Raw genomic sequence first — 26,074 nt, 5'->3', positions numbered from 1 at the left:
TCATATTTGGTTTCCTCTCCTTCTTTCGTCACATTCTTCATCAGTGGTGCTAATTTCCACATTTTCAAAGAGTTATTATTGTAGCCACGGCATGTAGGCCTTTTTTTTCCCCCTCCAGTTCTTCGTTGTTTTAAAAGCCAGTGACATATTTAAACTGAAGTTACTGTCGTTAGTGAGTAGAGTTGGTGATTGCTGCCTTACATCCAACTCACTAATTTACTAGCCATGTATATGTAAACCTCTTCTGTGATGCAAAAACTTTAATTCATGCATATATAGTGTAGAAACCATCAGGAGCGTGTGCACAGAATGATCACAAACTACAGTGTTACAGCTTACAGTAATCCTCTGGTCTGCCTTTGATACAACAGATTGGGATTGAAGACATGAATTTGACTCCTGCTATGTTTATACATGTAATGAAAATGTTAATCTTATATGTTATTGGTGTTAATATCAAATTCGATGCACACTCTTGGACCTAAGTATTTCTACAATATCTTAGCATTTGTTGGATGATTTTATGGGGCTGTATTGCTAATAAAATCCAGCTGGTAGATGAAATATTTCCAATTATTTTGTCCTTTCAGCTTAACAGGAAGACAACTTCAATTGTCGATGACTGAAAAGTCACATCTCATTTGTGGTGTTTAAAGGTACGATTCACAGATTTCAACCCCTCTCCTACAACTCTATTTTAAGCACGGCGGTGACGTTAAACACGTTCAAGTTCTCCCACAGTTCCACACGTGGCCTGTTGGTGGCAGTGGTGTGCAATAAGAGAAAAACTGCGATTACCTTGAAAACTCCAAAGGGTTGCAGGTTATATTCTAAAATCGATCTAAATCCTTGTTATTACTGACCACCATTCATTGGACCGTCTCTCAGCACTTTAGGACTCCTCTACTCTGTCTTGTAGCTCCATGCCCATTGTGAAACAGATCATGTTGGTAATAGAGGACTAAGTCATTTTCTCAACGGCTTGGCACAGCAGTTTTTAAGCAATATTATTCAATCAAGAGTAAATAGTGTGTTTGTTGGGGACTATTTTCAGGATGTCCATAGCAGAGAGAAACTATTTATATCAGGCTTTGACAGCGCAGACAATACTTAATATACTTCATAGGATCAATTCATTTGTCGTAAGTTTGTTTGTTTTTTTCATTGGAATTGTTGACGATGACAGAAATTGAACTTTGTCTTCTATATATGCTCACCTGCTTTTGTTGCAGGTGAGAATTAGTCGCAGAGAGAATGAGTGTAAAATGAGAAACTCTAACATGTCTGCAAAGAGAGAGAGAGAGAGTTTGAATGCTTCACCATCAACTTCCCTTATTTGTCAAGGAGTTACATCATCACGGTAACTGCAGAAACAACCCGTAAATCTGGTCCACTTAAAAATACATGCATAGGATGACGCTTTACGCAGCTGATGGATTTTGTGGTGCGATTCTTAATTTGCACAACTGTTTTAACTGACACTTTGATTCACTTACATGATGGAAAAACTCGAAAGCTTATTGATACAGCCTCACTCACACTTTGTTGACAATTTGGCAACGAGAAAAGATATCCTCAGCTGGCAGGAATAAAACTCTGTGATCATAAACAAAGAGCACAGTAAATAAGGTTTTTGTAGACTAGAGGAAATCTTTTGAGAGATAAAAAATAACTAATTTTAACGGTCAACACAAAGAGAGACAATGTGAAAACGGTGTTGAAACTGGATTATTGACGAGCTCAGGGGTTGAGAGTCCTGGGTCCCATCCAGATCAATAGTGGCTGGAATGTGCCTGTGGGACCTCCAGGGCCTCACAGTGGAGCTGCGCCTCCAGACCAAATAAGGACAGGAGCAGCAAGACTCGTCAACCAGAGAGCGAGGAGGCCAGCCAGACTGTGAGCTGGTTTACATCCTCACTCTGTCTACAAGTGTCCATGTAGGTACTCGCAGACCGTGAGCCAAAACAGGATTTGTTTAGCGCGATTGAAGCCTGTGTAGCACCGAATTTATCAGGCAAAATATTGCTTTCTATTTTGAGAGAGAAGTAGTAACAGAGAAACGAAGAAATAAGAAAAAGTGCTCCAACAGATACAAGAAGACCGTCCAGCAAGTGCTGGTAGAACAGTCTGGGAGTCAGTTCCCCAAAATCTGACCAATTACTTCACTGCTGGGGTGGGGTCTGTCCATTCTCCTCCCCCTGCACCCACCCACATGGGTCAAAATCTGCATCACTTTGATATCCCTCTGCTCTTTAACTTGGTTCCCCCGCCGCGTGCAGTTTACCGTCAGTGCTGTTGTTCTCCAGCAGCGGGGAAACATTAAAGGGTCATGCCACTCAAAGTCGTGTTGGACGGTCCGGCCCCCTGGGGGTTTCGCCTGACCGGAGGAAAGGACTTCAACCAGCCCCTGACCATCTCCAGGGTGAGTGAGTGATAGGAGGTCTACATTAACAATCCGTGTAATAACTTGATAAAAAAGAAAAACCTTTCCAAAGCTTTTAACAGTCTTCACTGTTGGCTGATCATTTGATTATCAAGGATTTGACAATGTTTCTACTGTCAGCAGCCAAGTGTCTAACATGTGAATGTGCTTTAATCCTCTGGTGGTCCAGTCCAGAGGAGTCAGTGTTGCCATTAGCTTCAACATTGTGTGTTCTAGAAAGAGTCTGTCTGGGCTGGCATGGGGCTTGCACCTGTGCCACAGTAAATGCAAGAGGCTTAGATACAAATAGCAACTTACATTGTACTCTGACATGTGTGCGCACACCCACACACACTCACACACTCTCATTGAGTGGATTTCAGACTGGAGTATAAAGGAGCGCAATGTGCTCATCAATTCAATCAAGAAAACTGGTGAAAAACAGTCCTTTGTTTATTTGTTTAAATCCTCCACAGCCGAGTCAACATATAGAACAATGAATTTGTCAGTTGCTGGAGAAGATGAGCAGAGTGTCACATAATGCATCACTATATGTCTAGTATGACGGTGCAGCTGTTCCAAAGCTTGTAAGGTCAGCGATAGGTCCACACGCAGCATCACGCAGTTCATCATTATGGTAGACTGACGGCACAGGCAGAGCTGGGAGATGACGGATTACATGTGTGAAACTAAACGGGACTGTAATTCACGACAGAAAACTCATAGTGACCAAGTTCCAGACACTTTGGAAGGTCAAGTGATCTATCGCAACGGACAGATGCGTCCTGGCTGTCGCTTCATCTGTTGATGAAATGATGATTTCCTGAAACTAATGTGGTATTTCCTGTTTAAACAAATTACCACCAAGTAACTGAATCACATGAAAAAAAACAAAAAACGGTAACTGATAAAAACGTATCCCATTGAAAGGAGTAGTTTAGTTTAGTTTGCCTTTTCTTGGTGAGAGTTATACGTGAGACGATCAATCACATCTTTGATGTACGAGGGGAAAATATGTAGACGGTTAGCCTAGCTTAGCACAAAGACTGTCAGCAAAGGGAAACCGCTTGTTCTGTCCAAAGACAACAACTCAGCACCTTTTAAAGCTCACTAATTCACACTAATTAATTGAAGAAAAGACAAAGGAAGGGGAAAAATCAATAATTGGAGAAAAACAAAAATAAGTCAAAGAAATATATGAACAGTGGTGTGTTAATCAGTGCTGTATCCCCGATGTCACACAGGATCAGATGGGTGGAGACCCAGTAATCCCGCTCTGTTGGGGTTATGTGTGTCTATATTTAGGGGAAGACCTCAGGAACTAGTGACTAAAAGCGTATGTCTCCAAACCACTGGCTCCGTCCAGTAACCCCACAGCTGTTGTGTTAGTCGACACTGTGATGAAAGGGATGAAGGAGAAATGAGAGGAATCTTGGAGGGTAAACGATATGTAAGGAGTAATACAAGAAGCAATCTGTGCAAATGCACTTGTAAGGGAGAGATTAAGTAAAGACTAAAAAGTGAAAAGCTCTGATATACCTGACTAAACATCTCGCCAATACAGTCGCTGAACTCTCAGGCTTTATTTAAACACAAATGTCTCCCTTCACTGCCTTTTTTGGTCAGGAATATCCTCCACTTTATGACCTGCCGGTGTTCCCAGCTGGTTCGAAGAAAGTAAACACAAGCGATAATCATCTTTTCCCTCAGCAGACAGCGGCCTTAAAGGGGCACGGTGCCGAATTGAATCATTTACACATCATTTTATCTTTTTATTTCATGTCACGAGCCGGTGGAAACAGTCGTATACTGCCTTCTGTGGCTCTGAAGGAGCGAGTCTGAGAAAATAACCCCGGTGATGTCATCAGAGTTATTTTAGCTTGAGCGTGGAGACTATACATTTTTAACAATAAAGGTCTTACAATCAAGCCACAGCGTTTTATTTCCCTAAAGAAGAAAGTATAATGTGTGGAGCCACACAGTTCTTTAGCCTCTGTTCTTTTTCTAGTCTGTCTCTTGCAAGTTTCCCAACTTTAAAGTTGTATTAACTGTTTAACTCTAACTTTTATTTGATTTTTTGCCAGTTGGGGGCAGCGCTACGAGCTCTAAACACAGTGTTAGAAAATGGTTGCCTATGAACACCAGCCAGCAAATACAGAGAAACGTTATCATTCATTTGGACTTGTGTTTCAGGGATCTCCTTTTAGCTTGGCTTTAGTCTCCACCTACTCCTGAGGGAAATATCTGGCTCTTTAGCAGCTAAATGCTCCACTATGTTCAGCAGCTCGTCGCTAAAACTGTTTGGCTGCAGAGTCAAGTGATAAGAGTTCTTAATTAGTTTGTCACTAATGTGACCTGCCAGATTAGTTTCCCTGGTGCAGTTCGATAGCTTATTATTGAAACTGGATTCTCTTTTTCCTTTTTGAATCCCTCACTTCATTCCTTCTTTGCATGTTTTACTTAAACTACATTTCTACCGTACAGAATCGGGGTTTATCTTGTTTCTTCTTCAGCTTTTGGGATTTTCATGTCAGCAGATCAGTTGAAGAAGGAAGGACAGATGGGGAAGAAAGGGAAATAAAAGGGGGAGAAAAGGCAGCGGAAGCAGCGAAGACAAAAGAAGAAAGAGAAAAGAGACAAAGAAAAAAGGAAAAGATTGCAGAAATTCAAACAAAGACAAATGTTTGACGTGACAAACTGAGCTGCGTGTAAACGAAAGAATCCAATAAAAAGCATAGTTGTCCACAGATTCAGGGAGCAGACATCCAAGCAGTAAAACATATAGTAAGACAGCAGCCCTTCAACGACTGCTCCACTGTAAATCACTGCTCCCTCTTTGGCAGTATGAGCCATCCCCTCAGCACTTTCATCCACAGTTATTTATAGGCAGATGACCTAATTCAAGTTTCAATGCAACATCCCAGTGTAGCTATGTCCTGTAATCCAATATGGCTGAGCATAGGTCATGGCCTGTATAGTGTAAGTACGGGAAAGTTCAGTTGGGTTTGAAGTTGCCTCCTACGGTATTTTTCTGTGACCCTGGTTGCCTCTCCAGGAGTTCTTCTTAATCTTGGTCACTTCCTGGCCAGCGGAATACATATTCCATCTGGATGCTGTCACTTAGAGGGAAGCGGCGCATGTTTACTTTATCTCCATGACAAGGGACGGGCAGTTTACAGGCATGCATACCAACCAGCTGGATCTGCATCTCAGAGAGCAACTAGTGTTTGGCAGAGTGCATGTGGTGGAGAAAAAAAATGGCAGATTTAGGTCATGAATGGCCTGAATCTTTTCTGTTGACTGAATAGCTGGACTTCTTAGTGGAGTCTGTGTTTTGTATTTCGCAGGAGTATTTAGGCCAGGTGAGGCTCTCTGATCCCAGCAGGGGAACATGAACAAGGGGCCTTCCAGTTGAGTTGTGCATTTTAAGAGATGAAGTGCCAGTGATGGAGAACAGACCATAGCTTTGCACACTGCTGCCCCACCCGAACATACAGGACCGTTTGAATGGGATTTATAGAGGCAGATTCATTCTAATGTCAGTGAGAACAGTCCAACCTCTTATTAATTCACAAACCTGTAATATGGAAGGGTTAATACATTGAAAAAATGAATGGAAGAAGAACTTAACAATAGGGTTTTTTCAGAGCCCAAAAAAAAAGTAAATAAAAAAATACAAATTGAAATAGAAATAAAAATTATTTATTTTTCATTTTATTTATTTCTGTTATATATTCTTTTCTTCTACCCACTTCCAGATCACCCCCGGCAGTAAGGCCGCCATAGTCAACTTGTGTGCCGGTGACGTCGTCCTGGCCATCGAGGGATCCCCAGCCACAGACATGCTGCACAGCGAAGCCCAGAACAAGATAAAAGAGTCGACCCATCAGCTCAGTCTCACTGTTGAAAGGTTATATGCAGCAACAAAAAGCATGCACACAAACAGGTGGTGGACACTGTAGAGGCAACACCTGCTCCGTATAATGGAATGTAATACATTAGCCTTGCAATATCTGTTTCTAAAATTCCGTAATACATGCTGATACTGTGCAGCAGGGGTTCCCAACTGTTTTGGCTCGTAACGAAGGTTACAAAACTGTAACCCCAGTTTGTATTCGCACAGGCCGAGCCCACTACTGGACTTTATGGGTAATACTCTCCTCCAAGCAGGGGCATGTGTCTGGAGCTCCCCCTCCCCCTTGGTGAAGTGTTCTGCCTGTGCTTCTAGAACTAGAGTTACAGTATCGTCTACTGGACTCTATGGGTACAGTTGGTGTACCCATAGAGTACCCATAGTTCGGAGGTGTGATGAGTCAACATTGTCCAGTTAGAATGCAAGAATTACTTCGCAGTCTGTTTTGTACCAACAGGAAATGATACAAGAAGTGGGCCGACATCGGTCAAATGGCTGTTATAGAGAACTTGTGTTTCTGGAGCTTTACCGCTACCATCTGAATTTAGTTTGAATCTTTTCCAGCTGTGAGCATCTTACACCTTTCTTTTGTGGGTTTTATTATGGGACAGTAGTATCCAACAGCACATTCAACAATCTGGTGAATTTGAACTCTGTCTTAATTGTGTCACTTTAAACTCAAACCCCACTTCAAAAAGTTAAAATAAAATAGTTTCCCATGGTATGACCAACATGTGAGCAGATGTTTAATAAAGCTCGGTTTTGATATTTTCTGGGTTGGGATTATAGACAACTCACACACACTCACAGACTCAAAAACAAAGTCATTCAACAGCCATTAGTAATGTTGTGGTGACCTTCTGACCAGAATCTGTTTTTATAATTTCCAGGAATGAATCGAGACTGTGGTCACCACGTGTTGTGGAGGACGGCAAAGCTCTCCCATATAAAATGAACCTAGAAGCAGAACAGCAGGTTTGCAAGAGAGTTGGAGAAATAACCTCACATTTATTAAAGATTATAGTTTTGATTGACATCATCATCCCATAGTTGTCTCAATAATGACCTTGCTTCCTTCTCCTCCCTACAGGAATACAAACCTATTGGCACGGGTCACAACCGGAAAGCTCAGCCGTTTGTTGCGGCAGCGAACATCGATGACACGCATCAGGTGGTCAGCTCAGCCTACAACACCCCGATAGGCCTCTACTCCTCAGGCAACATCCAGGACGCCATGGAGGGCCAGATCCGAGGCCTGGCTCTACCCAAGCCTGAGAGGTGATGGTTCTCACTCGATCTGCAGCTTAAACATGGCAGTCAGGCTCTTTCAAAGCCCTGCATCGATATCTTAAAAAGACGAAACAAAAGAGCATGCTGTTAAACTACGCTAAAATATTTTATTCATCCTCTTTTCTTACTCATTCCACATTCAACATCTAAACCTTTTTTCTCCTTTTAAGTTTGACCCACCGTGTTGTAGCTCTGTAATCTCCAGCTGGTTGTTCTCATCTGATGCAGTTAAGATTGCAATGCATCATTTCTGTCACTAGCATGAATCCCTCTTAATAGAACTGACTCAGGGCGGTCCGGGAAAAAGACGTTGAATTTGTCACTGTCGTATCATATTGCAACCTTTAGACCAAAGCAGTGCTGTGTCATAGATAGTAGCAGTGGAGGAAGTATATCTACTCAAGTACCTGCACTTCCATTTCATGCAACTTTACACTTTACACTGGATTTGTTTTAATTTAACTTTTTTTTATTTATTTTTTTTATTTGTCTGACAGTTTACATTATTAGCTTTTTTTTCAGATTTGTCATTAGTTTAGTTTGGTTTATTTTGCACAGTTAAAAAATACACAAACATAACAAAGATGATATAATAATATCACAGTGCAGGAAGTGGCAGAAAACCCACTGGGATGTATGGAAGCCTCCATCTATATACAGTATGTGTATATATAAATTTATAGAATATCACAATATTATAGAGAGCACGGAATTAATATACATAATTTATGACTACGTAATATTGATGACAAAATATTTTAACAAGATATGATGTATAATAACATCAATAACTAAACATTGTCAACAAATAAAAACAGAACCATGTCCAGTGAAACCATGCATCTCCAAGTTTGGTGATTTAAATTTTGAATATTTCTGATTTAAAAAAATGTTAATCAGAGAAAATGTTTGTAATTCTTAAGCAAAATAAACTATAATAAAATAAAGAAAAAGGCTTTTTTTAATTCAGTGGAGTATTTTCACAGAGTGGTAGTGCTTTTACTTAAGTAAAGGATCGGAATACTTTCACAATTAAATGGTTGAGTGTGCATCCTGACCAGGTATTGTACTTGTATGCGTGTGTGTGTGTGTGTGTGTGTGTGTGTGTGTGTGTGTGTGCTCAGTCCCAGAACTTTGGCTAGCATCGAGGATTCTGACGTGTACCAGATGTTACAGGGAGACCAGGAGGAGCCCCAGGAGCCTCGGCAGTCTGGCTCGTTCCGAGCCCTGCAGGACTTTATCGACAGTGATGGTGAGCTCTTCATTTTTCTCAGACTACTATTTCCACAACACAAAAACATCTCACAGGTTGAAATGATTACAGGTACAGACAAATATTTGTATTTTTACTGAAGCCAAAAAGACGCAATGCCTCACAGTAGAAACACTAAGATGTTTTACAGGCCTCAGAAACCTATTTTCTAAATGAGCTTTTTATTATGAGTTATGGGGTTCTGCATGAACACACTGTTTTCTGCCAAAGTTAGAACCATTTTGGTTCTTTCACATTAGAGATTTTTGTATTTCTTTTTTTCTCTGATTTTTTTACTCACTGGTTTGCAATCACATACACCTGATAAACAATAGCTAAAGAGTTTTCTTTTTTACATTGCTACTTATTTATTCACGAGTATTTAACGTTAAAATTAAGTACTTAGAATGTGAAGCAACGTTTTCAGGGTATTTTGCATTACTACTGCAATTTTCTCTTCATGAGACACAGTTCTTTTTGGGGGTTTTAGGAATGTCATTGTTGCCGTGTAGAAGGATTCATTTAAATTATACTACATTTCATTCTGGAGTGATGAGGGATGGAGCACATAATTGCAGTGAGAGCTATTTCATTTGATTTCTTACGGCTTACTTTTCTCAAAAGCGATTTATATGTTTACCTCCCATATGCACATCAGGACCATTTTTGCCCAAAGACACTTCCACACGTGGACAAGAGGAGCCAGGGATTGAACCAACGACCGTACAAACAACCGGCTGTAACTCCTACGCTACAGTTCAATTTACTGAACCACATTGCTCATTTGATGACCTTCTAATTGTGGCATAAACAATTATGAACATTACATTTTTTGAGGCCACGGAGAACAAAGATGAAGATAACACTATTGTTTAAATCGTCTATGCAATATTTTTATGACTCATAACATGCACAGTATGCTACACAATATATAATTAAGGCGTGCACTTATGTGTTACCCCTATTCAAGTAGTTTAGTGTAGCTACACAATGCCTCATCACAAAAGCACTCCTCCATGTGTTTCCTCTGTTAATTGAGTTGTAAAAATGCATCCTGATAGCATTGAAGTTATGAAATATGCTTATACCCGATAAGGAAGCATTCATTAGGACTTCAAGAGGCTATAAGTGTCCCTGCCTCAATTCTCTTGAGTGTTTTGTTTGCATTTATGTGCGCCTGCATAAGCACAGGGTTGTTTTGATGAGTGGTCTCTCTCTCCCCATGTGGGCAGGCACTCGTCCCATTGTGACCAGGACAGTAAAAGCCCCGTCAACCAAACCAACTACGCCCACAGGAAACCTGCAGAAACTGCCCGTCTGCGACAAGTGTGGGAATGGGATTGTGTGAGTTGTTTGTATTGCAGGGCTGTTGCACAGAATTGAACAGTTCTGCACATGTAACCTACATCTTAACAGTGTACGCCTTTATGCACATACATTGTTCAACAATATATAGGAATCCTTTTGTTCATTGACCACACTAACCTTAACCAAAAGGAAACAAAATGTGCCTTTTAAAATAAATTCAAAGTAAATCATTTCAATCATGCATAATGATGTGTATATTTATAGTAATAATAATGCTTTGTAACACGTAATTATATGTCATTATATATGATATATTTATGTTTTACTGTGTAATCAAGTATTCGTGTTTAAACACCATAGATGCTTCATAGGAGGAGTTATTATGGTTGACTAAAAAAAACTGTGAAAGTGTCCTAACACACCTTATACCGTTCATTAGGTTGTTATAAATGCTATGGGGGAGTTACCGTAATAGCTTCGTATGTACATCGCTAATTCAGTCTCAACGAGTTTAACAAATCAGGTTCTTCTTTACCTTCCTTAAGACGACTGCATGTTGAATTTATTATTTATTATTATTTACAAGATCGTTATTATTATGATGTGGGTTTTTGTCCGTTGAAAATGTTGGTGCAGTCTCAGTGTTTGCTTTCAAGGTATTCTTGTCAGTGACCAGTTTAGGGAGGGTGCATTTCTACTATATTGTACTATACTGGCTTTACTATTGCTACTGTACTCCACACATACCCTATTCTTTTCTTTTGACATCTCCCCCTTTGTCTTTTATGCTACTAGCGGGACGGTGGTCAAAGCACGAGACAAATATCGTCACCCCGGTTGCTTTGTGTGCTCCGACTGTGACGTCAACCTCAAACAGAAGGGCTATTTCTTCGTGGAGGAGCAGCTGTACTGTGAGACTCACGCTCGCTCTAGAATGAGACCACCGGAGGGACACGACCTCATCACAACTTTCCCTTCTGCATAGATTCACAACAAACAGACACACATACAAACAGACACTTCTGTGTCCTACATCTGTTTTATGTGTTGATCTGATGTTGTCTGTGTGCAATAATATATCGATAAGAATACACTTTACTCACTGTTCTTTACAGCAAGATGTTTTCTGTGTGTAGGAACATTTCACAGTTGAACAGCCTGGTTGTTTAAAGAGCCCAGCAGCAGTGACTACAAAACACACTGAGACTTGCCTCTTTCATTTTTGCCAGTTTCTCATATTTCAATGTCTTTGCAATAAAGACCTTTTGCTCATACTGACTCATGGATGGCCTCTGTATGTGAAGTCTTGAGAAGAAAAGCATCACCTGTAGTAAACAGAAAACAGCCTTTATATGGCAATCTATTCAGAATAACCCAGCCGCTGCTCTCGCCGCCAGAGACACAGTGGGGGGGAAACCACTCACTGTCCATGGGGAAAAACAGTTTGCTCACCATTACTCTTTTGGACGTTGGACAGCTAACAGAACTACACACACAGCTGACTGCATTACCGCCGCTCAGCTGCTGTTCCGCGGCCAGAGATGCAGTTATTCTGGGCCCTCTTATTGGGCATCAAGCTCAGGTTGTCGAAGAAAATGTACTTGAAGCTTGAATAAACTCTTCCGTTTGTGGCTATGCCGAAGTATTGTGTTCCACACTTGAGTGGAATGGAGCCATCGTTAATGTTATTAATAACACCTGTGCTCAAAATGTCGGCTGCAAAAAAGTCTTTTTGGAACTGATTGGAATTTAAGGTGACAGCGGCTGCAAATAACAACAAAGAGCACTTTAGCTGTCCCTCGTTTTTTTGGTACTTTTAATACATTTTAACTGAATGTCACAATTCCCCTGAATTGATTGGAGGGTTATTCAGATCACCTGTTGTGCTGGGTGTGAGGACTGGCTCCTAATTAAGAATTGAAAGCAGCTTGGTGCATTTCTCCTCTTGGCCAATCAGGGTGTGACAACACCCTTTCTTTAGGGCTTAAGAGAGGTGGGGAACTGTGCACCGTAATGCACCCCTAATTTAAGCATATTCCTTCCAGAAACTCTGGTCTTATGGTCGTCTTTGAGACGTCTTTGCTGTCTTCACTTTTGAGGTTTATTTTGAATGTTGTGTAACCTAGTCTGAGTAAATGTTATAGGAAAAAGAAAGTCTTTCCAGGTTATATTTTGGTGCTATTCAAGCACGACCCATATTTTGTTTTTGGGGTTATTTTTATTGAAAACCCTTTATACACATTTCCTTATCGAAGATGCATTTTTTCATTATGAGGGCACTGATTTGGGAACTTATTCTCGGGCTTCATCCTGATCAGCTGAACTCTGGGCAATCAGTAGCACAACATTCTGTCTTCCCGCAAAATCTAAAAGCGATACATTTCTTTTCTGCTTCAAACGCAATCGAGCCCCAGATTACTTTCAGTTTAACTTCATCTGAAATTCAACGTGCTTACAGTGAGATGGAGCACATCTGGTTACGTCTGGTGTTTGTGGTTGGCCTGTATAGCCTGGTCTTCATCATCTGTTCTTTTTGAGGAAAAATACATCATTGCTGGCCAGCAGCCACACTGTGAAGCCGCCTATACATTTGTCCACTGCTGCTGAGCAGACTGGTAGACCCGGACCCATGTAAACCCTGATAAAGTGAAGTAATGTCAACAAAGTTGCTAGCAACAAGAAAAAGGGAATATGAGCTGATGTTATACACCTCCTTGTAACACCAGTATTGATCCTGTAGCTATTGACAAAATGCAGCTTCTTTACAACAGTCCATGTAGTACAGATGGAGGGTCTTCTTTGTTTGGGTTGCTTCTTCAGCATCCATTATATGACTCAAACAAAAATAATTTAAATTGCGATGGAGTAACAAACTGTGCTGTTCCCATTTGAATGAGTTGTTGGCTTGATAGCTCAGTTCAATTAGGTGTAGAAGAAAAGGACGGTGGGGATAGAAATGTAATTGATTAGATCAAGAGATTTCCACTCCTGTCTCTGCTCCAGACAGTTACACAACTGAGTCTGCTGAGGATAAAGCACACCGAGCCAATGGGTCCATCATTACTCAACTCATGTTGTGTTTTTCAAAGCTACAGAACTTCATTTCAAAGTCCAGTTTCCAGTATGTCAGGCTGAAACTGAGGTAAATTATCCACACAAAAATGAAACGGAATATTTCTATTTGATGCTATGGTGCAGTCATTAAAAATATTGCTAAGTATCTGTAATACAGAGAACAAGTCAAAAAACCTGAAGCAGAATATAGGTTATATGAAGTGGTTTAGTAGCCTTAAAGAAACATCACCCGTCTACTGGTACATAACCCCCTAAAACTCTCCAGTGACGATTCTAGTGCACTGTGGGATGCAAACACATACAGGTACATTGTTTAATAATAATATTAAGGTGCAACAGTAGCATCGATAGGCTTACATCAATAATTTAGTCCACTGCACATACAGTGCATATTGAGAGATGTGACTCCTGCTGCCGTGGTAAGACCCTGTTGACACAGCGGGGGGAGCTAAAGTACCATTTTTAGCTCTGAGCCTCACATATGACAACAGAAAACACTGTCAAAATATGTCTATGCCCACAATATCTGGGATTTATCTTGAAAAACCGAGTTGTTTTTTTTTATTCGAGAGAAGGCAAACATCGCTACAGCTCATATCTTCAAAACAATCTTAATTTGATAAACAGAACTACAGGTGAGAGGAAACATGTATTTTTGCTGGTGAACTGTCCCTTTTTAAGCTGAGTGAAGCAATTTTCAAGTCAAGTAAAAGGTGTCGCTGATACAGTAGCAAACACACATGATTCATACATTTTATAGTTGACTCTCAGCTGCTTGTATTATCTACCTTAGACAGCTGTTTCCATTAAGAAAGTGCTGATAAGTCCACTGCATATACCTGCTGGCCAAACCGCAGCTACAACACCAATGCATATTTGCCTTAACAGTATCCAGGTTCCAAAATATGACTCACAATACATTTTGAATTCAATTTATTTTTGTATAGCCCAAAATTACAAATTTGCCCCAGAGGGCTTTGCAATCTGTGCACATATGACATCCTCTGTCCCGGAACCCTCCCATCGGAACAGGAAGAACTCCCCCAAAAAAACCTTTCATAACATTCAAACTACATTAATATGATGAGCACACAAAAATGTAAATGTTGTGCAGTTTTACTTTATGATGATGACAGGATGACTTTTCTGCTACCAGAATTAGCTACCTAATACGACTGATATTTTTGAGGATTAGTGTACCCTCATTAATATAATGTATGGTAACAACATCCCTAAAGAAGCCATGAGCCACTAACCACATCAATAAGTCATGCTTATGCCGTCATGCTGTTTCACTATCCTCTCCCATTTTGATTATCTCCCAATGGAATTACAATTCATTGACAAAAACAATACGCTGGTCACCGAAAGACTACCGTTAATCAAATGATAATGCATATGGATGGATAGAAACAGACATGAGGAGTGACATAAGTGCTTTCTCTTATTAAAGCCAAAAGACCAGAGCATCAGCAAAGAAAGATTCATTGAATTAGTTTTAAAGCTCTTGTTCATTTGAATTGATCTACAGGCAAGTAGCCTCCTCCTGAGGGTACAGCAGATCAATAACATCAGACAGTGAAAGAAAACATTTTTGATTTATTGCTTAATGCACCATGAATAGCTGACTAAAAATGGACAGGTAAAGCTAATATATCAGTCCCTCGGCTCCTCACGTACGCACAAAGTAAATCAGTGAAGACGTGGTCAATAGGAAGGGTTCTTCAAAACATGAACAATTAGGCTGCTTGCTGCAAACAAAGACAGGTTGGGGGGGGGGAGGAACTCCTCATCTCTCTAATAAGAAACCCGATATCAGTTTCCTGCTCAACCCATAACACAAACATCTGCATCCCTCTGCGACTGTAGCTCAGACCACATTAAACGTCCCGGTTAAAACAAAGTTAAATGTACTTCACACGTCACTTTCTCCATTTCACATGTGCTTGATATTTATTTGTAAATTTTAGCATCCAGTATAATCTACCACTAAACACTTTGTTTGACTACTGACAGTCGACAGAGTAGTATTGACATTTAAACAGGCTGATAAAATGGGACATTATGTCCATTACATATCCATTTAGCAACATTGTTAGACAGATGAAAAATCTGAAAAAGGATTTTACAGTAAGGGGGCAAACCTCCAACAACTTTGTCTACATTTGGGGTGAGAGAGGGAACATTCAGGTAACATGTGCCCCATTGGCTAGCTCATGGGCGCCGCTCTGCAGTGCGCTCAGAAAGTGATTCCAGCTGATAACGCCATCCCCACCAAGCCGTAGCACCCACCCTCCGGTTGGCGCTCAGGTAAACACTGTTAGCTCTGTCAGCACTTTCACAGGTGTTTGCAATGTTAGCACTGTTAGCTGCAAGTCGCCGGCTCAGCCGTCGCCATGTTAAGAGCCGTTGAGAGGTAATGCTCCCAATCTCGAATATAGCACCTTTAACCGCTGCATATTTTACTTACAACATATTTAATTTGGCAATGAAGTTTCAGCATTAATTAGGCCTACATCCTAATATTTACAAATATCTACAAAAGCTCTGGTTATTACTTTATTTTCTAGTTATGAATTGTTATTAATAGAAAAAGCAGCAACAGTATGAAAAACATATAATACTGATTTCTTATTATGTATACATTTCGAAAATGTTTTAAGTGATATGACTTTAAATGATACCACTGGTGTTAACAATATCACAATGACATAATCAAGTACATCAGATCAGCTAGGCTGCTAGCATAGAAGGACTTCATGTACAGATGTTCACTGCAAACATGTACAACATTGAAAAGTACTGTGGAGGCTGTTTCAGTTGCCAGAAAGTTGCAAACTAATTATTTTGTATTATATATTTAATAGATATGATATTAAATCCTTGCCTATAATAGTGACAATTTCAGCATTTGCATGTGTTTTTACATGCTTCAAAGGCTTTTACTCAAATCTGAAAAACTTTGATGGTTGAAGGAGTATCTAAATACCCACTCACAATTAATACTGCGTATAGACCAAGCAGGTTAGTTGGGATAGAAATGTTTTTAACTTTTTTTTATGTCCGAAATGGGGCTAGACAAGGTTATATATATATATATATATATATATATAGATGTCTTGTGCAGAGAAAGGTGGAGTTTTGTCTTTTTTTTTTTATGTTAGCGGATGATTTGTTTTGTAGGGAAGGGAGAGGGTATTGTATTTTACATTTTTTATGAAGGTACTCTCAAGGATGTAGTTTTCAGAAGTGGGGGAGACACATTGAAGTGAAAAGAAAACATATTTATACAAAAAATCTAAATGGTCATATTACTCAAAATCATGTTTAGTTTAATTTATAGATTCACATACAGTCTGATAGATAATGCTGAATTTGCATCTTAACTACAAAGAGCCCGGTAGTATTTAAATACTTTATATGGAGTAGTATCAGAATTTTGACCAACATTAATTGTAAGTAAAAATATTGACTGTAAGCAACCTGCGAGGTTAAGCCAAACATCTGCAGAAAGTAATAACTGATACTCATTGCTCTGAGTGCATGGTAATAACGGGAGGCGACTCAGACGGGTGTATAACATTTTTTTTATCATCTGGCACAGGGTGGCTGGACAGTGTGAGAAAGAAAATCAACCTGGAACAATAACAGTGAGGGAGGCATGTCATTAACAGAGTTCCAAGGGTTGAATCAGCTGTGCTCAATTTTAAGATTGAATTCATTTGATACATCAGAAGGAACAACCTGAAAAATTAAAAAGAAACAAGCCAGACAAACCGCATCAACAGACTGGGAATACCCACCATAGTTCAGACAGAAATACTTGTGAGTTGACAAGTGTTGATTGAAATGAGGGCTACTGACCTTCCTTTGTCGCAGTGTTAGTAATGTCAGTTTAGTCACTTTGAGTTCAAGGCCCTTATTTAAATGTTTAAGAAGTTTCCTTCAAACACTTTTTATTATTTTCAACATAACTCAAAATGCCCACACAAAAAAACAAATACAAACATTTCCACAAAATGAGTCACAATAAAGCTTCTTTGACTGAGCACAAACTTAGACATTTGTTGATACGCAATCTGTACAAAACCGGTCAACTTTTGTTTGTGTCTCTCGGCCTCTGGGGCGTCTCGACCCGGAAGTGAGCGGCTGGTAACACTTCCACACTGACAAAAAGGCCTCCCTGTAATTGTTGTTCAACCACCCATACAGGATGGGATTGACAAACGTCGAGCACATCGCCACAATATGGAACATGGTGAAAAGCAGCTTGAAGTCCTTCATATACAACACGGTGCTGTCGAATTCAACCGCCAACTGGAACGCATGGAAAGGCAACCAGCTGACTGCGAAGACTACCACCACGGTCAGCAGCATCTTCGTGGTCTTCTTGTGTTGCTTTTGACGGTCATTTCGACCTCCGCAAGTCATGCGATTCTTCAGCTTATTCCAGATCCGGATGTAGGCAAAGCAGTTGATGGCCAGAGGTAGACCGTATTGAACGAGAAGCGCCGATATGCTGTAGATGCTTCCGTTCGTGCTGCTGCCCGGCCACTTCTCCATACACACCTGAATAGACTCTTCCGGTGAAAGGTAGACCGTCTCGTACTCCCTGAAGATGGCGAGCGGGCTGGCCAACAGGGCGCTGACGGCCCACGTGATGACGATGACCACAGCGCACATGTCTTTGGATATCTTGGTCTCCATGTGGTAGACAATGGTCCTGTGGCGGTCCAGGGCGATGACGTTCAAGGTGATGGTGGACACGTGCACTGCGATGCCTTGAGCAAAGGGCAGCATGAAGCACAACACCTGACCTAACTTCCACTCGACTTCCAGAGTGTAGACGAGGGTAAAAGGCAAACACAGCGTGTTCACCAGCAAGTCTGCCACAGCCAGGTTTACAATGAAGAAATTGGTGACAGTCCGGAGAGTCTTAAACCTGAAGACAACATATATCACCAAGGAGTTTCCAATGACTCCAAACAATATGATTGTGCTGTAAGCAAGGATGAGAATAACTTGAACTCCAACCAGCTTAGTGCTGTCGTCTAGCTTCCGAAAGATCCCGTTCTTTACGGTGCCGACAGTTGAGCAGCAGTTGGAAGAATTAAGTCCAAGTTGTGAATCTTCTACTTGAGTGGCGTTGACTTGATCTGCTGTGTCCATGGCGAACAGTCCCCATAAGTCACTCTGTGAAAAGATGGACATCACTTTCAGCAATGGACACACATGATGTGAGCTTATTTATTAATTTAATGGCAACATTCTGGCAAAAATGTTTTAACTATCTCTTTAAAAACAATAAGGTGGCATCCAGAATATATAAACAATGTTGTTGTTTTTTTGGAACATTTGAAAAGCATTGCAACTAATGAATAAGTATTCTGCCTTCAGAGAGCAGTCACACTATTTGCAATATGTGTACATTTCAACGGAGTTGAAGATGCTAAGTTGGAGTATGGAATGGTAGGAATTGGGCGTATTTGACGGACAGCTTATGTTAGATGACAGATGGTTGGGACATGTGCAAAGGAGAGATGTTGGGTATATGGGGAGAAGGATGCTAAAGATGGAGCTGCCAGGCCAGAGGAGAAGAGCTTTATAGATGTGGTGACGGTGGACATGCAGGTGATTGGATAGAGGAAGATGCAGAAGACAGGAGAAGGAGAAGAAGATTTCAATTGATTCTCAATATCTAACTTGCATTACAGTGGAAGATCAACTATGATTTATGTTAAAACCACATGTTCACAAGACTTTTAAGATGTGATAGGTGTATTAAAAATGTGTTTTTAATGCTGAAAGATTCATCATAATCTATAGATTAAACATATTCACCATCTCTGGACAGCACATTGTTTGTTTGTGAATTTGAAGTCTTAAAAAGAACTCAACACACTGCAAGTGATGCCTGCAGGAGACTGATCCTAGAGCTGATTTCTAAGCAACCGGGGGGATTTTGCTGGAATGGCCACATTTTCCAATCCATAGGTCGCTATCAACAAATAAAACTCGAACAAAACATCTATGACATAATACTGCCCTCCAAACTCCACTATCACTGTCAAGAAGCATGATGCATTTTTTTTTTTACTGTGGATTTTCTCTTTAAAAGATATTGGACGATCACTCTGCAGGTATATGAACCACAGATATGTTCACTTAATACATCTTGTGAAATAAATCTGAATCTGTGAATTTTAAGAGTGAGGACGAATGACAACTGGTTGCTGAACAGGAAATCTTACATTAGTAACTAACCTTAACAGGAGCGAAGAGCAACGTGACGTGGATCAGAAGCTCTAACAAGCAAGTGTTTCCCTAATTGTCCGGATCAAAAGATCAGATGCCAGATCAACACGCTTTTTTTACTCACCTCCATCTGCAGAGATTTTCAGATTCCTCTAATTGCTTCGTCCTGTGGTAAAGTTTGGTGACAGCTAAACCGACGGATTAATCTTCTTCAAGGAGGATAAACATGCGCTCAACGACAGCAAAGCGCGCACAGTTTGCCAGTGCGCTCTGCAGCCCGTTACGTTGGGGGTGCATTACAGTACCTGCCCTGCGAGGCTGTGAGAGAACAACAAAGGAGGGAGGCTGTGTAAAAGAGAGGAAGCAAGTCCTTCCTCGACCAACATCCTCCACCCGCGAGATGATTGCTCTTTGCCTCACAATGGGTCGGTTTGGTACTTTCATTCTAGTATACGCCTCTGCTCGTGCTGAATGGAGAGGGGTATATATAAGACAGAGGGTTGTAATTAATACTGTAAATTGAGCATTTGTCTTGGACTCTCACTTAATAACCAACAGTGTAAAGAAAGTCAATCTAATCCAATTGAGAGATGTTTCAAACAAGAATCAAATGCGGTTGAATCTGCCTGTGCAGAGCAATTCTTCGGTAAGGAGCAACAGGGGTTTGATGATAACTTCCTGCTGATTAAAAGAAAAAAATAACTTAGAAGTCAAAGCACAAACTGCTTCATATGTCATCAAGTAGAAATTCAAAACATGATTACATGAATACATGATTGTTCTACATTTCTTTGGAGAAATAGCGTGATTGCCAGCAGATAATGCAAACATAATGTCACCTAAAGGCCTGATTAAATTTGACTCTTGAAGAGGGGGTCGAATACATGAGTGCACACGTCTGTGTTTGCTTCTTTCCAACGTTTTGGGCACTGTGGCTGGTAATTCGGCTCATGATTAGATCACCACTGTTACAAGCCAAGACACCATGTGGCCGTTGGAAATTGAGTTACTGTCATGCAGCCTCCTTGGCAAAAGCTCAATTAGCCCATAATGCAACGACACAGATGGTGAAGTAATGATAAAAAACAGGAATCCCTGACTAGAAGGGCATGTCAAGAGTGTCCCCAATGATTTTAGGAGGCGGAGTGGACTGTAAATGATGTCCTTGTTTTCATGTGAATGTCAGCACACAAACATATTGTTCCGTTGTCAATAAAGAATCACAACAATGTGTTTTTAAGCTTTCAGCTCTTTAACTACCGTTTATAGTCAACATTTTTTACTGACCACTTTCAACACAATTTTACATTTTCTATGTGTTTTTTCCTTCAATTCTAGGACGCTATTGTTCATGACTCATGATCTCACCGAAGTAATCCAACTATATTGTAGCCTTGATGTTCCCTGTGATGGACACGACCCAAGAAAGTGAGAGTCTGCTAATAGATATTTTCTAATAGAAAAGAATGGAAACCAATCGATGTCTGGAATGGTTAAAAAAAGACGTAAGTTTGTATGAAACATGTTGTCTCAGAGAGACAGAAGTCCTTCAACCTGATTTAACTGATTTTTTTTTTTACCAATGGAGGCAGCAGAACAAGCTGTAAACACGCATTTTAACTATATATAGTGAACATGTTCGCAAATATTTGCCTATGCTCACATCCAGAAGACATGAGGTACATTTTAATTCGTTTTCATTCACTTCATTCATTTGGATTCATAGTTTTCTGTAACTCTAATAATCACTATCCTTTTTGGTCAACTCCTGAGAACAAACATCTGGCTGGTAAGGCCAATTGTCCTAACTATGTTTTGCACTCAGCGGCTCACATTACCTCAGTCTTGAAAAGGGAGAAGTGAGCGAAGGGGGATCCAGTTGGTTCCAATCTGCACCGACGCCACTAGATGTCGCTGAAGCACACACTGTCCCTTTAAGAGTCAATCAAAATGGTAAAACCAAAGCAATGAGGTGAAAGACATTAAAAAAGGGGATTATTCTCTGTCTGTTCATCACTGAAAGTGATTTTCATATTACACATAGTCATTTGAACGTTTTTTTTGAAAGACACTTATTAATAAGAGCAGCTTTAATGTATTTTCCTTGGCTTGATGTTGAGAATGGATCCAACACATTTTTACTCCCAAATCGTCAACTACTGACGCTTGGTCAGTGGCTCTGAGCTTCAAACTATGACGCTCTATGTAGCCCTCTAGTATCAGTTGTGGATGTGTCAGGGACGGAGTGTCAGTTTCCACTCGTTGCATCGTGTCTTTTTAAATCAACTTTGTCTTTATCTTTGAAGGAAGTTTGGTTTGGGCAACAATACCACTACACTAGGATTAAGAAAAGAGCGTGGTTGACTTTAACGTGACTGGCTCACTACTGAGTGACTAACAACTCACATGAGTCTCGTGCCTAACTACTCATGTGACAAAATATCACGGGACACGATCAGCGGTCTCCTGCATAAGTAATGTGTTAGGTTCACCTTTCCACCCCATCGGGCTCTCTATAATGACAAAGGTGGGTTTAAGTTGGACTTATCAGAATCGGTTTCATGCATCGGTAACAGACGCCGAGGGGCACTGACCAACTGTTGGCATTTGAAGAGTTGGGAGTTGGGAATGAAAAATAAGCATCCACACCGTTTATTCAGATTATGTAAAACTTAAGTCTATATTAAAGCGTTGCTGCTTGTTTTGTTGTCTTGGGAGGACAAGGACTCAGTTGTCCAAATTCAAACCCTTTTATAAATGATGTATTTAATTTTGATGTACATAAAATAAACAAGGCTTTATTTTGATACTGGCAGTAGAGACATTGAGGGTGGAGAGGAGAGATGACATGCAACACAATTACATGGACACCCCTTCTGTGGACAAATGTGCAGATATGTTATGACAGGCAATGAAGTGCAATGAAAGATTAAAGTTATTTTCTATTCATATGGATGAGCAGGTTTCACTTAATTAAGGGATGCCTAGGTGTGTTTACTTCAAACTTTATCTGTATCTCCAGACACACCAGAGTATTTTTTGAATCTAAATGAGATGGTCATGAGGCAACCTCAGGCATGACTGCTGGGAATTTGTAATCAAATACCAATAAAGCTTGGGCCTTTCTATTGACACACGCAGGGCTTCCGGTGTTGTTGGGCAGCATCCTCTCTGTCCAACTGTCCCATGAAGGTGGAGTCTACGTGGTCCAAGATCTAATAATAGGCTGCTATACAGTGTAGTTGAATCCACACAGTCCACATTCAAAAGCAGAACATTTAAGGGCAACACACACTTGGCTTATTCGTTTTAATCAGCTATGTGATCCTTGTATCTAAATAAAGAAAACACCATATGAATATTGATATGAAAATCAGAGTCCCTTCAGGGAATCCACGCTAAAGGCTGAAAGGTGCCAGTTTCAGAGGTGACAAAACTCAGTGACTCTTCAATCTCAGCAGGACTGTGCACCTGCAGTCTACTTAATAGAAATTGGGGGCTTGAGCCCATTACATCGCCCTCAGTTGAATCAATACACAGCGCTTCCCTGCAGGATAATAGTGTAAAGTGCAATGGCAAGGCAATTATCCTTAATTGGCGCTGGTCTTTTACCTGTGTTGCTCAGGTTCAAGGCAGAGATAAATTTAGACAGTTTGACCCCAGTGACTTCTTACATCGAGCAGGGACACATGTAGTGAGATGGAAAACATCCTGACATATTTTTGTTTTATCTGAGCGAAGAGCTTCTGATCATTTAGAATCTATTTCATATGTGGAGCAAGAGGTTCATACTTCGTCATGCAAATTGTAATAGACAAACACATGAACAAGATGGATCATCAAAACATTAAAAATGTCCAAATGGTTCCATTCATTTGAATAAAAAAGATGCGAAGAGCAAGATGTGCGTTATTTCTGTTGTACCTTTGTGTTTATCCATTATGTAATACACAATCAAACAAAGAGACTGAATTTTATGTTTTTATTTCTTGGCACTATACCCTAGAATCAATTAGTCATTAGGAAACGTGTGTGTCTGTGTGTGTGTGTATATATATATATATATATACACACACACAGTTGCTTTGTGTGTGTGCTTTACACTTCAAGACTGCAACGAGGCAAATCAGTCACTGAAAACAATACAAAAACAAAATGGAATAGATTTAATTTGATATAAGATAAAAGTATCGTACAATAAATGCAACAGGAAGCAGGTAGAAATACATGTTTAATGGACTGACAAACACATATGACATTTGTTGTTTACAATATATCTGAATTCTACTGTATTCCATTGAGAAACGTATTGCACTTTGTCCAGGGCAACCTTTTATATCACACTGAAGAGTAAAACATTCCTACAACATCCATGTTTCCATGTCCGTCTCTTCTTTACACATTTCTCTGTCTAAGTCCTCCTGAGTTCGCCACTGTGCTCAGTCAAAGTCTATAAAATCTATGAGTTACTGTTAAATGAGATTAATGTTGAATAGAGCCTGGTGAACATTAATGATGAGTAACTTAGGAAATTATACTATTAGGAGCAAACTATCAAGGCAAAGAAAATTAAAACATGCGTTCATATATCAAAAAAATCAACAATTATCCAAAGAAGGTAAAAAATAAAATACTGACGTTCTTATTATAGTGAACACCTTTGTTTCCCAATGACTTAAGTCATGCAGCTGAACCATAGGACTTCATTTCTGCTCCCGCCAGCGTGTTAAATGAGTCTTTCTCATGAGCCGTCCCACCCGAGGTCGTTAGGCTGCCATCCAGATGGTAAATGAGATGAGCAGGGTCGGTAAAACTGTCAGTGGTGTCACGCAGCCCACGTACAGCATGGCTCCTACACCACACAGTGCAGTCAAATAGGCACTCATCCTGCTGCACACAATCTTCCGTACTGCTGTGCAGAACTATAAGAAAGAGTGTGAGAATTAGTCAGTGTTTTGAGGCTCGATTAATCACACAAATTGTCAGTGCATGTGGAGGTCTGCCGTCAAGGGGAAAGGTCTTCATTAGCTCCAGAACGGCAGTCATTTGGGCCTGAAGTAAAACACTAGATGGAGCTACTCGCCTGATGAATAAGTGAAGCCAATTTTCACTCCAGTGGACTGAAGCAAACAACTGTGCTGTGAGATTTCAGGTTTAACGCCACTGAGTAATCACACACTATCATAAGAACATTGACTGTGGATTAACCCCACTTCACGTCACTAAATGTAAATACTAAATCCATGGGAGGAAAAACTGACGGCATTGCAAATGCTACACGTGCATTGAACCTAAAAGCTTTGGCTTTTGCATGTGACCTTTCTTATTCAGTAAGTCTCTAGGATGCAAAGAGTCACACACTTGACTTGGCCTGACACACAATTAAAGATTCACCTAATCACTCTTAAATCATTGCTAAAAAAAAAGCTGTTGACAAGCTGTTCAGCCTTAACATAAAAAATGATTTATATACATTCATAAACTAAATTAATTGATTAAAAGTACATTAATTGATCTTATATTAAAGTATAGGTACATTTTTTTTTTTTTGCAAATCTGCTCTAAAACAATACTAACTCCTCTTTATATCCTTAAATAATTGGTAGCCGGCCGTGAAGAGATTCCTTCTTAACGTATTTACAATGTAAGTGTTTGAGGACAAAATCTACCGCCCTGGTTTCAATTTACACTGCAAAAACATCGTAGCTCAGCAAGAAAAGTTTGTCAAGGGAAACAAAATAAGGGAATTTTTTAATAAAAATAAACTTACTGAACCACAATAAACCACTACTTTTGGAAGTTACCTTCTTAGAATGACAAACTCAGACTGTTAGAGCCTCATGTTAGCTTTGGTTGTACATTGCAATGCATTTTTTCATGTGATGAGGACTGTGGAATTTGCTCGGAAAAATGATGTTTTAGTCTTTCTACTGACAGGCGAACAGAGACCCTACCTGGTACGTCTGGTAGCTGATGGCCATGCCATATCTGCAGTACATGACATAGTGTTCACAGTTGTACCACAGTAAGCTGTATGTGACTGAGCCCAGGTATTTCTCAGCCCTTCTGGCCACCTCTTCCCCGTCCAAAGGAGGCTGGCTGCACACTTTGTCCATGTGGTTGATCAGAATCTCAGAGCCATAACCAAAATCTGCCACAGAGTCCACTCTGACGCTGGCAACCTTAGTGATAACCCCCAGCAGGAGGCGGTTATTTGTTACCAGCGTTGCAATTGCAGATTTATTCTTAGAAAACACAGGCAGGATGTCCGGGATGAGATGAGCCACTCGATTGTCCCCCAGGTAGATGCCAAAATGTGTGAATAACGTCCTGGGGACTTCTAATAAATCACCACGCTTGTAAAGGGACAGGTCATATTTAGAGTCCTCCTCCTTTTTGGAAGCTACGTAGAAAAAGTTGAGTAGCTGGTAAAGGAACATGATGGCAGTGTGCTGCAAAGTGCCGTGAGACCCGTTTTATTTCAGTCGGTATTGGGAGGGGCGTTTGGTAGGATTAGATATTGGTCAACGTTTCAGTAAGATTTTGACAGAAATAAAGG

General features: G+C 40.3%; 3 protein-coding genes across 3 annotated transcripts; 1 reads left to right on the top strand and 2 right to left on the bottom strand.

Moving 5' to 3' along the window:
* The first annotated feature begins 2,246 nt into the window (after positions 1-2,246).
* On the top strand, positions 2,247-11,463 carry LOC306695867 (PDZ and LIM domain protein 3-like). Its single transcript, XM_079159292.1, has 7 exons — positions 2,247-2,422; positions 6,181-6,332; positions 7,226-7,310; positions 7,426-7,613; positions 8,750-8,877; positions 10,110-10,221; positions 10,981-11,463. The coding sequence occupies exons 1-7, from the start codon at positions 2,330-2,332 to the stop codon at positions 11,168-11,170; spliced, it is 948 nt and encodes a 315-aa protein (XP_079015418.1). The 5' UTR covers positions 2,247-2,329; the 3' UTR covers positions 11,171-11,463.
* A 5,853-nt stretch (positions 11,464-17,316) lies between these two features.
* npy2r (neuropeptide Y receptor Y2) lies at positions 17,317-18,429 on the bottom strand (the record flags this gene model as incomplete). Its single annotated transcript, XM_079159291.1, has 1 exon — positions 17,317-18,429. The coding sequence occupies one exon, from the start codon at positions 18,427-18,429 to the stop codon at positions 17,317-17,319; it is 1,113 nt and encodes a 370-aa protein (XP_079015417.1).
* A 5,852-nt stretch (positions 18,430-24,281) lies between these two features.
* Positions 24,282-25,955, bottom strand: LOC306695870 (lecithin retinol acyltransferase; the record flags this gene model as incomplete). The annotated part of the gene is made up of 2 exons (XM_079159295.1): positions 24,282-24,437; positions 25,470-25,955. The coding sequence occupies 2 exons, from the start codon at positions 25,953-25,955 to the stop codon at positions 24,282-24,284; spliced, it is 642 nt and encodes a 213-aa protein (XP_079015421.1).
* Positions 25,956-26,074: the final 119 nt, after the last annotated feature.

The sequence above is a fragment of the Pholis gunnellus genome (assembly GCF_910591455.1).
Source record: "Pholis gunnellus genome assembly, chromosome: 5".
NCBI classification, from domain to species: domain Eukaryota; kingdom Metazoa; phylum Chordata; class Actinopteri; order Perciformes; family Pholidae; genus Pholis; species Pholis gunnellus.
This window is presented reverse-complemented; position numbering and strand designations above follow the sequence as displayed.

Bases quoted from the DNA above. Each gene is read 5' to 3' on its own strand.
- LOC306695867 (XM_079159292.1), top strand. From the start codon at position 2,330: ATGCCACTCAAAGTCGTGTTGGACGGTCCGGCCCCCTGGGGGTTTCGC. The intron at 8,878-10,109 runs GTGAGCTCTTCA...CCATGTGGGCAG, and splicing joins GGACTTTATCGACAGTGATG to GCACTCGTCCCATTGTGACC. The intron at 10,222-10,980 runs GTGAGTTGTTTG...TTATGCTACTAG, and splicing joins AAGTGTGGGAATGGGATTGT to CGGGACGGTGGTCAAAGCAC.